Genomic DNA, 16,628 nt, shown 5'->3' with positions numbered 1-16,628 from the left:
ATGTGTGTTTAATCTACACTCCACTTCCCCACTAAAAGGCAAATGACCTAATAAAAGAATACATTTTTTTTAAAAAGAAAAGGCAAGCCCTTTTTGAACAGGCTCCCGGGGTCTCCGCTTCTGAATTTTTGCTCCGGGAAGCAGAGAATCAAGCGCTCGCTTTACCGTATTCTTCTCATTATGGAAATCCACAGAGAGCAAGGTGGTGCAAATCATCCCCAATTATTTCTGTGAAAATGTTCGCCTCCCTGGAAAAAAAAAGGAAAGGGAGGGGATCGTATGCTCAGATCGCTTCTTTTTTACATGAAAAGAAGCAACGAAAGAGCCTCGTGGCTCCTGAAAGAACTAACAAATTTATGATGGTGCAAGCTTTCATGACTCAAGTCCACGTTCCCTTGCTTCACCCTCCCTTGACTTCCATCTCCTTCCTTGTCTCTTTCCTCTGCATCAGTTTCTAAGTTGTAAAGACAGTAGGGCCGGCATTCTTGTACTCCTTAAAGTCATGGGAAGCCTGATGTCATATATTGATAGATGGTAGATGATAGATAGATAGATAGATAGATGATAGATAGATAGATAGATAGATAGATGATAGATAGATAGATAGTTAGATAGATAGATAGATAGATGATAGATAGATATAGTAGATAGATATAGTAGATAGATGATAGATAGATAGATGATAGATAGATAGATAGATAGATAGATGATAGATAGATAGATAGATAGATAGATAGATAGATAGATAGATAGATGATAGATAGATAGATAGATAGATAGATAGATAGATAGATAGATAGATATAGATAGATAGAGCAAGCTTGGGGAGGAGGATGAGCGAGCGCTTGTCCATGGGGAAGGTCCATGGGGCCACATAGAGAGGTCTGGAGGGTTGCATGTGGCCCCCAGATCTGGGGTTTCTTGCTCCTGGTATCCAACATTACAGGCGTTCCTTTCATAAAATCGCCGAGGTGAAAGAAGCCCTAAGGCCCCTGCAATGCAGGAATCACATCTAAGAACCCCTGACCAATAGGCAGCCAACCTCTGCTTCAAAACCTCCAACTTGAGTTTGAGGAAAACTTGGGAGCCAGTGTGGTGTAGTGGTTAAGAGCGGTGGGCTCGTAATCTGGTGAACCGGGTTCGCTTCCCCGCTCCTCCACATGCAGCTGCTGGGTGACCTTGGGCCAGTCACACTTCTCTGAAGTCTCTCAGCCCCACTCACCTCACAGAGCGCTTGTTGTGGGGAGGAAGGGAAAGGAGAATGTGAGCCGCTTTGAGACTCCTTCGGGTAGTGATAAAGCGGGATATCAAATCCAAACTCTTCTTCTTTTTCCAAGGAAGGAGAATCCACCAACTTCTGAAGGAGATGGTTCCAGTGCCAAAGAGCTGTTACCATCAGAAAGCTCATCCTAATTTTTAGTCAGAATCTCCTTTCTTGAAATTTGTATCCAATGTCCTGGTTCCTCTGGAACAGCAGAAAGCGAGACTTTCAGATATTTGAATATGACTATCCTCTCATCTCTTGGTCGTCTCCTCTTCAGGCTAAACACGCCCAGCTCTCTCAACCGTTCCTCATAAGGCTTCATTTCCAGACCCTTGATCCACACTGTACTGTGTCCAGTTCTGGGCACCACAATACAAGAAGGACACTGACAAACTGGAACGTGTCCAGAGGAGGGCAACCAAAATGGTCAAAGGCCTGGAAACGATGCCTTATGAGGAACGGCTAAGGGAGCTGGCCATGTTTAGCCTGGAGAAGAGGAGGTTAAGGGGTGAGATGATAGCCATGTTCAAATATATAAAAGGATGTCACATAGAGGAGGGAGAAAGGTTGTTTTCTGCTGCTCCAGAGAAGAGGACACGGAGCAATGGATCCAAACTACAAGAAAGAAGATTCCACCTAAACATTAGGAAGAACTTCCTGACAGTAAGAGCTGTTTGACAGTGGAATTTGCTGCCAAGGAGTGTGGTGGAGTCTCCTACTTTGGAGGTCTTTAAGCAGAGGCTTGACAACCATATGTCAGGAGTGCTCTGATGGTGTTTCCTGCTTGGCAGGGGGTTGGACTCGATGGCCCTTGTGGTCTCTTCCAACTCTATGATTCTATGATTCCTAGTCACCCTCCCCTGCACACCTTCCAGCTTCTCAATATCCTTCTTAAATTGTGGTGCCCAGAACTGCACTCCAGGTCTCCAGGTGGGGTCTAACCAAAGCAGAATAGAGCGGTACTATGACTTCCCTTGATCTGGACACTAGACTTTGTTTGATGCAGCCTAGAATTGTCTTAACCTTTTTTTTGTTCTGCCGTCAGGTCTGTTAGAATTCCTTTTGTATTTCCAGAGCTGCGATGGGAGGATGAGGGTGTGAGGAACAAGGAAGGCTTTGCTTAAGAGCTTTGTTGCTGTGGTAGAACATCTGCTCTCAGCCAACTTTTTCTTGGAGCATGTCTACCATGCAGCTCTGCTCCCTCACAATTCCCCTCCCTTCCCTCCATCTCTGTCTCCATGCTCGTGCGCCTTCTCAGCTGCCGGCCGCATGACCCACAATGCACTCCGGCAGGCCTGGTCCGCCCCAGTGAACATCTCGAGGACCCCTGAGACTCAGGGAGGAGGGCACGCGAGGCCTGGAATGTGTGCCAAGTCCCAAAGTGTATCTTGTTGCGGCAGAAGGACAGAGCTGCCATTACGCCTGTCATGTTCACAATAGCTTGCAAACACACAACTCACTCCCTTGTATTTCCCCCTTTCTGCAATCCTTTTTGACACCTGTCATTTTCAAGCAGGCTTGAGGTGGGGGTGGGGGGAAGAAACAGCAGCACCAAACTGGAATCTGGCAGTTGGGGAGGGGGGTGTCATGGGCTTGACAACAGAGGCAGCTGCCTTCACACTCCCACAATGCATCTGTGTTGATGTCCGTCCTGGAAGCACCTGCAATCTTGCACAGTCTGTTGATGGGCTGGTTTTGCGAGATCAGTTGTAAGCCTAACCCCATTTTCCTGGGAGTGAACCCAATTGGCTTTTCAGGGCTTACGTCTGAAAAGACACGGTTGGGACTGCAGCTGATATGTAGACATAAACTACTTCTTTTTAAGCCACTGTGGTGTACACCATAACAGTGTCCCTGTTTTCCAAGGACGGTCTTGGATTTACAGAAGCTGTCACAGTTTCTGATTTGATCCCTGAATGCCCCGCTTTCCTTAAAGGTAAAGGGACCCCTGACCATAAGGTCCAGTTGTGACCAACTCTGGGGTTGTGGCGCGCATCTCACTTTATTGGCCGAGGGAGCCAGTGTACAGCTTCCGGGTCATGTGGCCAGCATGACTAAGCCACTTCTGGTGAACCAGAGCAGTGCACGGAAACACCGTTTACCTTCCTGCCAGAGTGGTACCTATTTATCTACTTGCAATTTGAGGTGCTTTCGAACTGCTAGGTTGGCAGGAGCAGGGACCGAGCAACGGGAGCTCATCTCATCAGTGGCGTAGCGTGGGGGGTGCCAGGGGTGCCAGCCGCACCGGGTGCAACATCTGGGGGGGGCGCGAGTCCAGAGGGAAGGGACAAGTTCCTTCCTCCTCCAGGCTCCCCGCCGCCGCCGCCAGCCTTGCGCCCTAGCGCGCGCGCGCCCCCCGCCACCGCTGCTGCGGCTGCGCTCCACTCCCTGCTCGCAGGAGCAGCCACTACAGCAGCACCGACGCCGCCACCGGCGCCTGACGCACCCTGACGCCGACGCCATCCCCTCGGCCCAGCCACAGGCAGCGGCTGCTTCTGCAGACTGGGAGGGAGGAGAGCTCCGAGGGGCCTTGCCGTGCCCTGTGCTCCCCAAAACCCTCCAAGAGGAAGCCGGCGGGCGGGCGAGGGTCTCCCAGCAGAAGGGGCGGGGGGCGAGGACGGAGCACGGCTGGAAGCCCCCGGACCCGGCCGGGAGGAGGAGAGGCGCTCGCCAAGCCCAGATCTGGAGCTCCACCTACAGCCCAAGGAGAGGAGGGGGCGGGGAGGCGCCCGAGGGGAGGGGGCTTCGGCTGCCTCGTCCCACGGGGGCTCCGCAAATAATAAATTTAATAAATTCCTGCTGAGCCTTTGGGGGGGGGGTCCTTGGCTCCTTCGCTCGCCCCCAGCCCCAGTGGCGTAGCGTGGGGGGGTGCAGGGGGGCCGGGCACAACATCTGGGGGGGCGCACTCGTACTCGAGTGCTAAAATCCACGGGTTAGGGGGCGCAAATTACTTGCCTTGCCCCGGGTGCTGACAACCCACGCTACGCCACTGCATCCCATCACGGGGATTCGAACCACCGACCTTCTGATCGGCAAGTCCTAGGCTCTGTGGTTTAACCCACAGCGCCACCCGCATCCCTTTTCCTTAAGATGCCCCTATTTTCATGAGAGAAATGTTGGAGAGTATGGAATAGGACATCCTTATTTTCATTAGAGAAATGTTGGAGGGTATGATGTCCCTATTTTCATCAGATAAATCTTGGAGGATATGGAATAGGATGTTCTTCTCTTCATCAGAGAAATGTTGGAAAGAATGGAATAGGATGTCCCTGTTTTCATCGGAGAAATGTTGGGAGGTATGCCATAAACTTACAAGATCCTGAAATGCAGGACAAATGACAAATGCTGAAACAAAACAGGTTTTTAAGCAGGTGGTGAAACAACAGAATTGTAGGTGCTTGTCTGGTTAAAACAGGAACAGCGTTCCAAATTACTGGTACCGCTACACTAGAAACCTGAGTTTGCAGAGAAACTTAACAGTCGTAACAACTTTCAGACTGAGAATCATCTTGAAATCTAGCCCTGCAACTGTGGACAAGAAGGAAATCTACTCACATGTTGGTGTGAACTTGCCAAATCTGCAGATTCTGAACCATAACTCAGCTCTTCTTTGAAACCCACAAACCTCTGAATATTTTTTTAAAAAATTAGGTCCTCAACATGGTATTTTATTTTGTTCACATACACTATGCCATAAACTCATATGGAATTGATTCCAGCAGCTCTGGCTCCTTGCCATTGTTTCTCACAAAGTGGGCTACTCTTGGAGGAGCAGGCTGGCATTTTAGTTCAAACCAAATTCCCTTTTCCTTTCCTTCTTTTTTCTTTCTTTCATTTTCTTCCACACGCTGCAAGAAGCTGTCTCTGCTCTTTGAGTGTTTAATATGCTCAATTCGCACATTAATTCTCTTGGCCAGAATCTTGCCCTTAACTTTCTTGTTCACAATAATGCCCACAGCATGCTGGGTAATGCTGTATAAACTTCCTGTCTTGCCATAGTAACATTTGTGGGGCATGCCTTTCTGAATTGTGCCCATGCCCTTTATGTCAACAATATCACCCTTCTTATAGATGCGCATGTAGGTAGCAAGAGGGACCACACAGGGACGTGGACTTATAAAAAATATTGGGGGGGCCCGGGAAAGCTCATGAATAATAAATAAGCTCATGAATATGCAAATAAAGTGGTGCCGCCTCCTCGTGAGCGAATAGGGGAGAGCGTGCTGCGCCTATTAATCAGCTCCAAAGGAAATTGGGTGGAGCTTTTGCTCGGGAGGGAGGGCAGGAGGCATGCAGCCCGACCCTGTGCATTTTGGGCTGGGGGAGGGGCGGCGATGGCGCTCTGCTGGAGGGGCGCCGGAGATTATTGGGGGGGCAGAGCCCCCCCAAACGAATTTTTGAGGGGGCTCGGGCCCCCTCAAGCCCCATGGAGTCAGCACCTATGGAACCACATCATGTTTGCGAAAGGGTCTCGAGAACATGTAACGTGTCCCCCTCCTCTTCCCCTTGGTGTTGGTCATCTTGACGGTTTACTATAAGATGGCGCTGAATTTTGTGGTGCTGGACTTTGACCGGCCTCTGTCCTGTCCTCTGTTCTCGGGACAGAAGTTGCATCAGGCAGAACCAGCTGCCCCCGGGGCCAGGCCTGATAGATACGGAGGGGCAGAGCTGATAGTAGCAGTTGCTTCGTTCTGCCCTCCTCACCCATGTTCAATTCAGCTCTTTTCAAATCCAGGGAAGGCTAACCTGATTCTGAGGAACTGGATTCCTTCGATGTCTTTTGCCGGAGCCAAAATATCAAACAGACTTTTTTCCACCAAACAGCAGAAGTTTCCTTCCATGTTCGTCTGAGCATTGCTGTCGCCTCTGCTGTCTGCTTGGCAACCACAGCAAGGATTCTCCACTGGGGGTTTGCACTAGAAACTGTCCTGTGTCCTCAAGGGACTCACTTCTTTACCCTGACACTAATACTACTACCGAACGCCGCTTTGGCGCCACACAGAAGTGACAAAATCCCTCCCTGCGGAGGCTCATAATCTATCGGAGGCAGACAAAATGGTGTGGGCATGGGAACACAGGAAACTGCCTTTGAACTGAGTTGGAGATCTAGCTCAGTGTTGTCTAATAATAATAATAATAATAATAATTTATTTGTACCCCACCCATCTGGCTGGGTTTCCCCAGCCACTCTGGGCGGCTTCCATGGAGACCAAAAATACACTAAGATGTCACACATTAAAAACTTCCCTGAATAGGGCTGCCTTAAGATGTCTTCTCAATGTCAGGTAGTTGTTTATCTCTTTGACATCTGAAGGGAGGGTGTTCCACAGGGCGGGCACCACCACCGAGAAGGCCCTCTGTCTGGTTCCCTGTAACCTCACTTCTCGCAATGAGGGAACCACCAGAAGCCCTCGGTGCTGGACCTCAGTGTCCGAACGATGTGGGTGGAGTCGCTCCTTCAGGTATACAGGACCGAGGCCGTTTAGGGCTTTAAAGGTCAACACCAACAGTTTGAATTGCACTCGGAAACATACTGGGGGCCAATGCAGATCTCTCAGGAGTGGTGTTATGTGGTCCCGGCAGCCGCTCCCAGTCACCAGTCTAGCTGCCACATTCTGGATTAGTTGTAGTTTCCAGGTCACCTTCAAAGGTAGCCCCACGCAGAGCACATTGCAGTAATCCAAGCGGGAGATAACTAACGCATGCACCACTCTGGTGAGACAGTCTGCAAGCAGGTAGGGTCTCAGCCTGCGTACCAGGTGGAGCTGGTAGACAGCTGCCCTGGACACAGAATTAACGTGCGCCTCCATGGACAGCTGTGAGTCCAAAATGACTCCCAGGCTGCACACCTGGTCCTTCAGGGGCACAGTTAGCCCATTCAGGACCAGGGAGTCCCCCACACCCGCCCGCCCCTGTCCCCCCAAAACAGTACTTCAGTCTTGTCAGGATTCAACCTGACTACAGTGACTAGCAGCACTTTTGGACAAGTTATGGCCAGTTGGAGGCAGCACCCAGCACCCTCAGCCCATAGCCAATGCCCCAGAATATTTGTGAGGCCAGCCAATATTTGTGACCCTTTCCATGCTCTGTTGCCATTCCTGACAAGCAACCCATTTTCAGAGGTATGCCCCCCCCCCACTTTCTCTGGGGGCGCCTCGGGCGCTGCCTTCATCCCAGGGCAACTGGCATTGGGTGGCAGCGAGGGGAAGGCAGGTGGCATGGCGCTTTGGCAGGAGTCAGCAGGATCGCGACAAAGAATCAGACGAAAAAAGGAGCATCTTCCGGTCCGACACTCTAGCACAGGGGTGACCAACTCCCAAGAGACTGTGATCTACTCACAGAATTAAAAACTGGCAGTGATCTACCCCCTTTTGGGGGGTTCAGGTCAAAGTTGTTGAGCTTGGTTTTTTTTTTAATGATATTTATTGAAAAAAGAATTTTTAAAATCACAAAGAAACGAAAAAGACAAAATTACAGGGGGGGGGAGACGAAAACAGAGATAAAAAAGAAAAAATAAAACCATCATTTTCAAATTCTCCACTTTCTTTACCTTCTTTCCATGACCTCCTCCCCCTCCCATCTCTTGTATCTTGATTGATAATTGTCACAGCAAATCCTTCCCATAATTAATAATATTCTGTCAATACATAACCTTACTCTATTTTCATCTTATCTTATATAAAACCTTAAAACTTAAAATTTAAATCTTATTTTTACCAGCTTCTCATAACCATTACCTTTTTACCTAATTCTTTAAACATTCTTAGAAGAGCCTAGTAATTTCACTTCAGCATTTTTGCAACAAAAAGAGAATAAAAACAATCCAATCTTCTTCCAGCATCCCCTGGAGCTTGTTTTAGAAGGGAAAGCCCCGTTTTTGCGGGGTTCAGGTCAAAGCTGTTGAGCTTTTGTAAGAAGCCCCAATTTTGGGGGGTTCAGGCAGAAAAGGGAACACCAACAGATCGCTGGGGAAACAAACAGCTTCACTAAGTAAATTCCATCTTCCATTCTGCAGATCGGGAAACAATGGAGGGCGGAGTTCTGGGGCAGGGCAGGATTTTGTTTTCCCTACGCTAAGGAAAGGGACCCAGTGATCAACCACAATCTACCAAAACCTCTCAGGGATCTACCAGTAGATCGCGATCCACCAGCTGGACATCCCTGCTCTAGCACAATCCTGTTGATTTCATGCCAGAGCAGCGGAACTTAAGCCACTCGTTTTTCAGTCCTGCAAGACCAAAGAATGGGTTTCTTTTGCTTCCATGCATGCTCAAGATAAAAAAACTGAGCGTCCCCATTTCAGTGGGGAAAATATTGGGTGGCATGTCTGCTGCCAAGCAGTCGGTTTTGTAAACTGCTGCTTAAAATCCCCCCGCAGTCTCCTCAATACAACATCACTCCAGGAGCACTGTGGGAAATTAAAATGGCTGCCCCGGGGAGGCCATTTTGATTTCACACATTAACCCCAGAGTTGTGGTTATGCCAGGAGCTTTCGTGAGAACATTGGAATGGCAGCTCCTGACACAAACCATCCTTCCTCTCTGGGAAGCCCATGGAAAGGGGGCTGCCAAAGAAAGGGGGAGCCCAACAGAAAGCTGTTTGGGCTGGACTCTCAAAAGTGGGCTCTTTCTTGGTCCCACAAAACAGGTTTTCCGTGGAGCTGTTTTGGACTACAACTCCCATCCATCCAATAGCAATATGCTTTTGCCTGGGGAAAGCACTGGAGTCTGCAGAACATGCGTTATACCGTGACTTCCCATCATTTGTTTATTTAAGCCAAGGTGCCACCACTGAAAGGGCCCTGTCATGGGTTAGTGCCAACCAGGGGGCAGCACCACCTACAGCTCCCTCCACCCCACCCCGCTGATTGTAGGGTATAGGGGGGGTCCATGTTGGGGAAGGTGCTCTTTTAGGTACTTGACTTGGAAGCTGTTTAGGGCCTTGTATGCTTGCTGCAGTCTGCACAGCTGTGACAGCACTTTGTTTTAGAAAAAGTCACTCGGATTGAACGGAGGTAGCTCAGCGGGTTAGAATGTGGCAGTGAGAACGCCAAGGTCGCAGGTTCTATCCCTGTATGGGACAACTGCATATTCCTGCATTTCAGGGGGTTGGACTAGATGATCCCCAAGGTCCCTTCCAACTCTCCAGTTCTATGAATACCACGGATGGAGCCCAGGGAGGAAAGAAACTGATATGTGAACGAAAACAGTGTGCGACTTGAAGAGAATTCAACCGGCGGATTTGGTCTTGATCTTACAGGCCTTGTTCATAAGGGGGAGATGCTCAACAACACGTTCAGGGGGAAACTCCCTCAGGACTAGGCAACCAATCAGAGGCTGTGTTACCACAGCGAGGGTCATGTTGCTGCACCTGGTTGCTAGGCAGCACCTCCACCCATTCCTCTCTTGGCTACTTGGCTTTAATGTCAAGAGAATTAACCCTTGAGGTGCACACAGAATGAGCCCTGCTGTTGCACTTCCAACATGCTACTTCTAGGAGAGCACCCTTGTTCCCCCAATTTTTGTGATAACCTTACACTTTCCACACTTTTACTCATAATTTAATGCTAGGTATACGTGTGTGTGTGAACCCCTTTCTGATCTTAAAAGCAGAATCTAGTGTGTGTGTGTCCTCCTTTTCTAATTGGCAGGCTCCCAAGACCCCAAGACCCCGTCCTCAACCCCACACCTTCCCCTTTCCTCCATGGATCCTGCTTCCAAGGCTGTGATGGTTCTCCGAGAAATGGTACTGTCTGATTAAGACGGATAGATTGGTAAGAAGCATCCAGTGTGACCGGAATAGAAAACACAGCAGCTCCTGGCTGGCTTGGGGGGCAGAAAGCCAGAAAATAGCTTTGCTCGGAAGATGATTTCCATACGAGTGCAGCTTGTCCTTAAAATAGCATCTTTTCTCTTCTTCTTCCTCTCCCCTCTCTTCCATCACTTATGCAGTCCAGTTCTGTCCAGCCTTACTCAGAAATAAGTCCCTTGCTTCAAGGAGATGGGCTTCCTGTAGGATTGCTCGCTTCTCTCTCTCTTTGGAGATCCCTTGTAGCTGAGTAAGATTGTCTTCCATAAACACGGTATTAACAGTGAGTCTGTAAGTGACTGTGGAGGCCAATTCCGGACCCACACGTCCTTCCACAGCGGGGACATTGGTTCCTGGGCAGGAGTTGGACATGGTGTGGATTTGCCAAGCGTGCTTTCCTCTTAGCACGTTCCTCCCTTGCGTTCTGAGTTCGAGTGTCTTCAAAGCGCATGACGCCTTCTGCTGCTTACGTCTGACCTCAACACAAGCTGAGTTGATGACAAAGCAAGCTTTCTTCTTGGTAGGGCTGTCTGTGTGGCCAGCTATTGTCTAACACTGCCCACCGAGACTGGTATTGTCTGCTCCCTCCCCAGGTTGACAAACCCCATCGGTCCCTCACTTCCCACTATGGCACACGCAGAGTCCGCCTTCTTGGCCATTGGACCCCCTCATCCAACAGAGCCTGTCTTCGCACGCAGGGGAATTAGGTGTCTGGTGTGTGACATAATTGGAAGGGGGAGCCTTATACATGGGGGCTTCTTATAGACGGAAAAATACAGTAATTAGGGAGGGAGAGCAATTTGTTTGTGTTTAGATGCCATGTTCCTGCCAAATCTCCCAGCTTTGGCTTGCACTTTGGGTAAAAAGGTAAAGGGTCCATTAGGTCCAGTCATGGCCGACTCTGGGGTTGCGGCGCTCATCTCGCTTTATTGGCCGAGGGAGCCGGCGTGCAGCTTCCGGGTCATGTGTCCAGCATGACTAAGCCGCTTCTGGCGAGCAGCGCACGGAAATGCCGTTTACCTTCCCGCCGGAGCCCTACCTATTTATCTACTTGCACTTTGACGTGCTTTCGAACTGCTAGGTGGGCAGGAGCAGGGACCGAGCAACGGGAGCTCACCCCAGATTCGAACCGCCGATCTTCTGATTGGCAAGTCCTAGGCTCTGTGGTTTAACCCACAGCGCCACCCGCATCCCTTCTCTAAGAGGGCACGAAATGGCAAAATCAGATGAAGGGGGGGGGGAGAGAGAGAGAGAGAGAGAGAGAGAGAGAGAGGCAAGGCAACTGAGCACACTCACAGGTACTGAGCCTTCCCCACTCTTACATAATGAAGTTACGTAATGGCTCAGAAGTGCCGACTGCCTAGTCATTTGCCCTCTTCTGCTGGGTCTGATCTGCACAGAGAGTTGAGCTGAGGTGGGCTGCTCGTTCGCTCATAGGGCAGGTTGACAGCAGGGGCAGGAGACCCTGGAGGTTGGCAGCGGACCCCCAGTGTAGGGATGGGCTTTGGCATGCGTCTGGTGGTGCCAGCCTCCTGGCTTCTGCTATTCCTTCTCCCAGACACACACACACTTCCTAGTCTGATGCAACAGGTAACGGGCTGAGGGGGGGGATACATTCATCCCCTCCCTTGTCTTTTTGGCGAGGTAGTTACTGAGCCCACCCAAAGTCCACCCCCCTCCCTCTCTCTCCCCCCCCATTAGAATCCTGCAGTGTGTTTCCTTTAAAGAGCCGGCGACACTTGTTGCATTCCCCTTGGGAGCAGATGTTAAAGAGTTTCCAGGATCAAAAGAAGCAGACATCATGTCAGAAACAATTATTGTACCGCAATGCCTATGAGCTACTCATTCATTCCAGGGACTTTTCTTTAGATCGGGGAGAAGAGGGGGGCAGAAAGATCATGGTCAAAGCAAACAGCAGCGGAAATGTTGCTTCCTCGCTTGCTTGCTCCCTCTGCAAGATGGGGATGGAAACTTTACAGGGCTGATGTGAGGATTACAACAGCAACCAAATAGTAGGATAGGGTTGAGGCAATTCTAGGCTGCCTCAAGAGAAGTCTAGTGTCCAGAGCAAGGGAAGTCATAGGCAGTGGCGTAGCGTGGGGGGTGCAGGGGGGGCCGGCCGCACCGGGCGCACCATCTGGGGGTTAGGGTTAGGGGGCGCAAATCCACGGGTTAGGGGGCGCAGATCCATGGGTTAGGGGGCGCAAATCCACAGGTTAGGGGGCGCAAATCCACGGGTTAGGGGGCGCAAATTACTTGCCTTGCCCCGGGTGCTGAGAACCCCCGCTACGCCACTGGTCATAGGTAAAGGAAAAGGAACCCCTGACCGTTAGGTGTAGTCATGGACAACTCTTGCTCCACCCACTGGACCAGCCTGGAAAGTTGTCCACGAGGGAATGCTGCCCTTGGCTTGCAACAGGTTCCCCCTACCCCTGTCCTGTTCCTGTAAATACTCCTGTATGCAGGATCACACCCATTTGTTATATTCAGCCCTGCAGCGTAATAAACTGGCGACTTGGAAGAGCGACAGGCAAGAGAATCTTTCACATAATGTCATGAGCTACCCAAGTGATTTAAAACACCTATTTCCCATTAAATCAAAACTTAATAAATAGTCTGCTTCTTTTTTCCTCACCCCCACCACTGCCAAAAAAGGGGAACTGAGCTCTGCATAGATTATTTGTTCAAAATGAGCACACCTGTGGCCACAAGGATTTTACATCTCTGCAAACCTGCACGGGATGTTCCTTTGCTTCCTGGATCTCCCGATGTCTGACTTCGCGAAGGGGATTATTAATCATTAATGCGAAACGTTAAACGCCGCTAATGCTCATGTATTTATTAAGCTATCTCTGAGGTTCATTAAACAGGCACACAGTGTAATTAGCCTCTTGCAAATCTTTTGGCATCCCCGTCCCAAAGACGTTCCTTGCGAGAGCGGATAGATCCCACTGAGTCTGGTGGAAATCATCTGTAAGGAAGAGTCTCGAGGCACATCTGCCATCGGCCAGCCCCCCCCCAACTTTTAGGGTCACCCTGACCAAGAAGGAGAACCATCTGCTCCAGTCAGATGACCCATGATATCCTTCCAGTTGCAAAAGGCACTGCAGTCATTCCTCGTGTTGCGTTTGCTTCAGGTTGAGTGTTTTCAGGCTGCGTCTCACAGTGACCCAGAAGTACCAGAAAGGGTTACTTCCAGGTTTCGCCACTTGCGCATGCGCAGACGCTCAAAATGACATCACACGCAGGAGCAGCAAATCGCGACCCACGCATGCGCAAACGCGGGTTGCGTTCTGCTCAGGTTGCGAACAGGGCTCCAGAACGAATCCCATATTCACAACCAGACTGTAAATTATTATTATTATTATTATTATTATTATTATTATTATTATTAATTTATACCCCGCCCTCCCCAGCCATTGTAAAATTACAATAAAAACATAATGGGTGGGGGGAGGGGGACAAACCCAATTTAAAATACGAGTTAAAATACAATTTAGAATGCAGCCTCATTTTAATAGTAGCCCATAGATCAAAACCGTAAGGGGAGGGAAACATAAGGGTCAGACTGAGTCCAAACCAAAGGCCTGGCAGAACAGCTCCTTCTTGCAGGCCCTGCAGAAAGATGTCAAGTCCCGCAGGGCCCTAGTCTCTTGTGACAGAGCGTTCCACCAAGTCGGGGCCAGTACTGAAAAGGCCCTGGCCCTAGTTGAGACCAATCTAACCACCTTGCGACCTGGGACCTCCAAAGTGTCATCATTTGTGGAGCTTAAGGTCCTCCGCAGACCTTATTTTATATTTATTTTTAGTATTATATATTTATTTTTAGCCCCACCTTTTTCCAGATTAAAACGAGAACCGCTGAAAACTTGGGGAGGGGGATGAAATAATAATTTTTTAAAAATTCAACACTGATAGAGTTAAAACTAGCTACCTACCTACCTACCTATCTAATCCATTGAAAACATACAGATTTCGCTGAGTTTCCTGCATTGCAGGGGGTTGGACTGGGTAACTCTACAATCCCATGATTGATCCCGTGGCAAGATTCGAATTAGGGACTTCTAGTCCAGACGTTTACTTAACTTCCTTAACGGCATGCACGTTCATTCAGTGGTGTAGAGATAAGTTGGGGCCGCGTGGAGAGTTCGTATGAGGTGAGCCCGGCACGGTTCAGGAAGGGCTTTGCAGAATAAGCTATTTGTAACCATCTTTCCTCAGAGGCACAACGTAGTGAGTGGTCTGTGTTGCCTGTTTGGCACGAGATCTTCTCCCCAAGGAGAGCGTGATGGAACAACAGGAATCTGTAAACCGTGTTCTCTGAGGTTAGTGTCTCCTGGAGCAGATGGCCTTGTATCCAGATTTCTAGGTTGAATACATATGGTTTTTTCAAGCATGCTATTTCAGACTTCGGTTATAAAAAATTAAGAAATTAAAATGTTACATGCGCCCCAATCGCCAAGCAGCGGGAGAACTGAGGGTGCCAACAATGACCTCAGATTCCGGTTCCTTGGAACGAAGGTCACTGAAGAAGACTGTGATGTCTTTTTGATAAATGATTTTATTTGCTTATATATACAACCTGGGCATAAGCTGGAGGGGTCTCCATTAGGTTTCCAGGTATCTTCCCAGCTCCAGATAAGACTAGACCAAGACCAGACCCTGTCATATCTTTCTCCTTCCCCTAAGGTGGTACGCGGCTGGTGCTGTGGTCTAAAACCACTGAGCCTCTAGGGCTTGCTGATCAGAAGGTCAGCAGTTCAAATCCCCGTAATGGGGTGAGCTCCTGTCGCTCTCCCCCAGCTCCTTTCAACCTAGCAGTTCGAAAGCACACCAGTTCAAGTAGATAAACAGGTACCGCTGTGGCGGGAAGGTAAATGGCGTTTCCATGCACTCTGGAACTCGTCAAGGTGTCCCGTTGCACCAGAGGCGGTTTGGTCATGCTGGCCACATGACCTGGAAAGCTGTCTGTGGACAAACGCCGGCTCCCTCTGCCTGAAAGCGAGATGAGCGCCGCAACCCCATAGTCGCCTTTAACTGGACTAAACTGTCCAGGGGTCCTTTACCTTTTCTTGCCTTTTTTTCTTTTTTTTTACTATCTTTGCCAATGATTCAACAGTGTGCAAACAAACGTTCTCCACCAAAGGTTCATCATGGTGCAAGCAAGATGAGCACCGCAACCCTATCGTCGCCTTTGACTGGACTTAACCGTCCAGGGGTCCTTTACCTTTTTTTAAAAAACTACTCCTAGGATAATTTCGGGACATGGGCTTGCCGATCAGAAGGTCAGCAGTTCGAATCCCCGCGACAGGGTGAGCTCCCGTTGCTCGGGCCCTGCTCCTGCCAACCTAGCAGTTCGAAAGCACCTCAAAGTGCAAGTAGATAAATAGGTACCGCTCCAGCGGGAAGGTAAACGACGTTTCTGTGCACTGCTCTGGTTTGCCAGAAGCAACAACACGACCAGTACAACAAAATTGATGTTGAAGAATCATTGCTTCGACACTGGTGATCTTTGTGTCTTCCAGTACACTGGCTTTAGCTCGCCTGTCTTCCAAGTGATGTGTAAAAAATTTCAGAGACGCCACTGCTGGAATCGTGGACATGGGATGAGGTAGGCTGGGGAGAAATGAGGAAGAGAGAGGGAATTGACAGTCAGCTCCTTTCCCTATCCCTGTAGCCCTGAGCGAGTCAACAGGCCTGAGCAGAACCTGACCGCAAGGGCTTGTTCCTTGTTCCGTAATGTGCAGTGACACTCTGTCGGAAAGGGAGCTTCACGAAGGAAGCGGCACTGGAGTCTTGGCCCTGGCGCCTCTCCACTGTGCTCAGGCGGCTTCTACCTTGGCAGGAAGCCCTCTGCAAACCTGGCCGTTCAGACAGTGGCCCATTGCCGAGGAGACGCTTGGTAGAGGGCAGTCCTGCACACACACACACTTCATCTGCTTCCAAAATGCTCGTGGCCGAGTAAGGAAATTGGACGAGGAATGTGTGTGCGCACGCACCCACCGAAAGCAGGCGTGGAAAAGCACGTGGCTCCTTCCGTGTGCAGTGGCATTTGCAGCCAGCTGCAGAATTGCCACTTAGAAATGGATCGCTTCACCCCTCGCCTTCGATTGCCAGGCTGCTCCATCCCTGGTATACTTCAGATGCGTTGCGAGATCTAAGAGGCACAGGCATTCGACACGTTCGGGGTGGAATCGCAGGAGGAGAAAGCAGAGTCCCTGTCAAAGGGCACAGAGGGGGGCCTTCGAAGCGTAAACTGAAAGCTTGGAAAGGGGAGAGAGAGATAAAACTTGATTCGCATTAGCCAATGGCCATAGCAACAGTAAAACACTACAGTATACAGTGGTACCTCAGGTTACATACGCTTCAGGTTACAGACTCCGCTAACCCAGAAATAGTGCTTCAGGTTATGAACTTTGCTTCAGGATAAGAACAGAAATAGTGCTCCAGCGGTGCAGCAGCAGCAGGAGGCCCCATTAGCTAAAGTGGTGCTTCAGGTTAAGAACAGTTTCAGGTTAAGAACAGACCTCCGGAACGAATTAAGTACTTAACCCGA

At 49.7% G+C, this 16,628-nt stretch overlaps 3 protein-coding genes across 3 annotated transcripts in view; 1 reads left to right on the top strand and 2 right to left on the bottom strand.

Annotated features, from left to right (window-relative positions):
- LOC309529522 (L-threonine 3-dehydrogenase, mitochondrial-like) overlaps positions 1-16,628 on the bottom strand; it is a 444,872-nt gene that overhangs the window by 351,213 nt on the left and 77,031 nt on the right. The window lies entirely within an intron of this gene.
- XKR6 (XK related 6) overlaps positions 1-16,628 on the top strand; it is a gene marked incomplete at its 5' end in the record, with an annotated part of 182,075 nt that overhangs the window by 105,579 nt on the left and 59,868 nt on the right. The gene's annotated exons all lie outside the window — the stretch shown is intronic.
- On the bottom strand, positions 4,912-5,803 carry LOC309529649 (large ribosomal subunit protein eL21-like). The gene is made up of 2 exons (XM_082218074.1): positions 5,716-5,803; positions 4,912-5,364 (listed from the first exon to the last, which is right to left on the bottom strand). The coding sequence occupies exons 1-2, from the start codon at positions 5,782-5,784 to the stop codon at positions 4,951-4,953; spliced, it is 483 nt and encodes a 160-aa protein (XP_082074200.1). The 5' UTR covers positions 5,785-5,803; the 3' UTR covers positions 4,912-4,950.

This window comes from Podarcis vaucheri, assembly GCF_965113315.1.
Source record: "Podarcis vaucheri genome assembly, chromosome: 3".
Lineage (NCBI taxonomy): Eukaryota > Metazoa > Chordata > Lepidosauria > Squamata > Lacertidae > Podarcis > Podarcis vaucheri.
The sequence above is the reverse complement of the archived record's forward strand: the minus strand, read 5'-3'. Positions and strand labels throughout refer to the sequence as shown.

Excerpts from the sequence above, each read along its gene's own strand:
- LOC309529649 (XM_082218074.1), bottom strand. The coding sequence starts at position 5,784 with ATGACCAACACCAAGGGGAAGAGGAGGGGGACACGTTACATGTTCTCG. Across the intron at positions 5,365-5,715 it reads GACCCTTTCGCAAACATGAT|GTGGTCCCTCTTGCTACCTA; the intron begins GTGGTTCCATAG and ends CCACGTCCCTGT.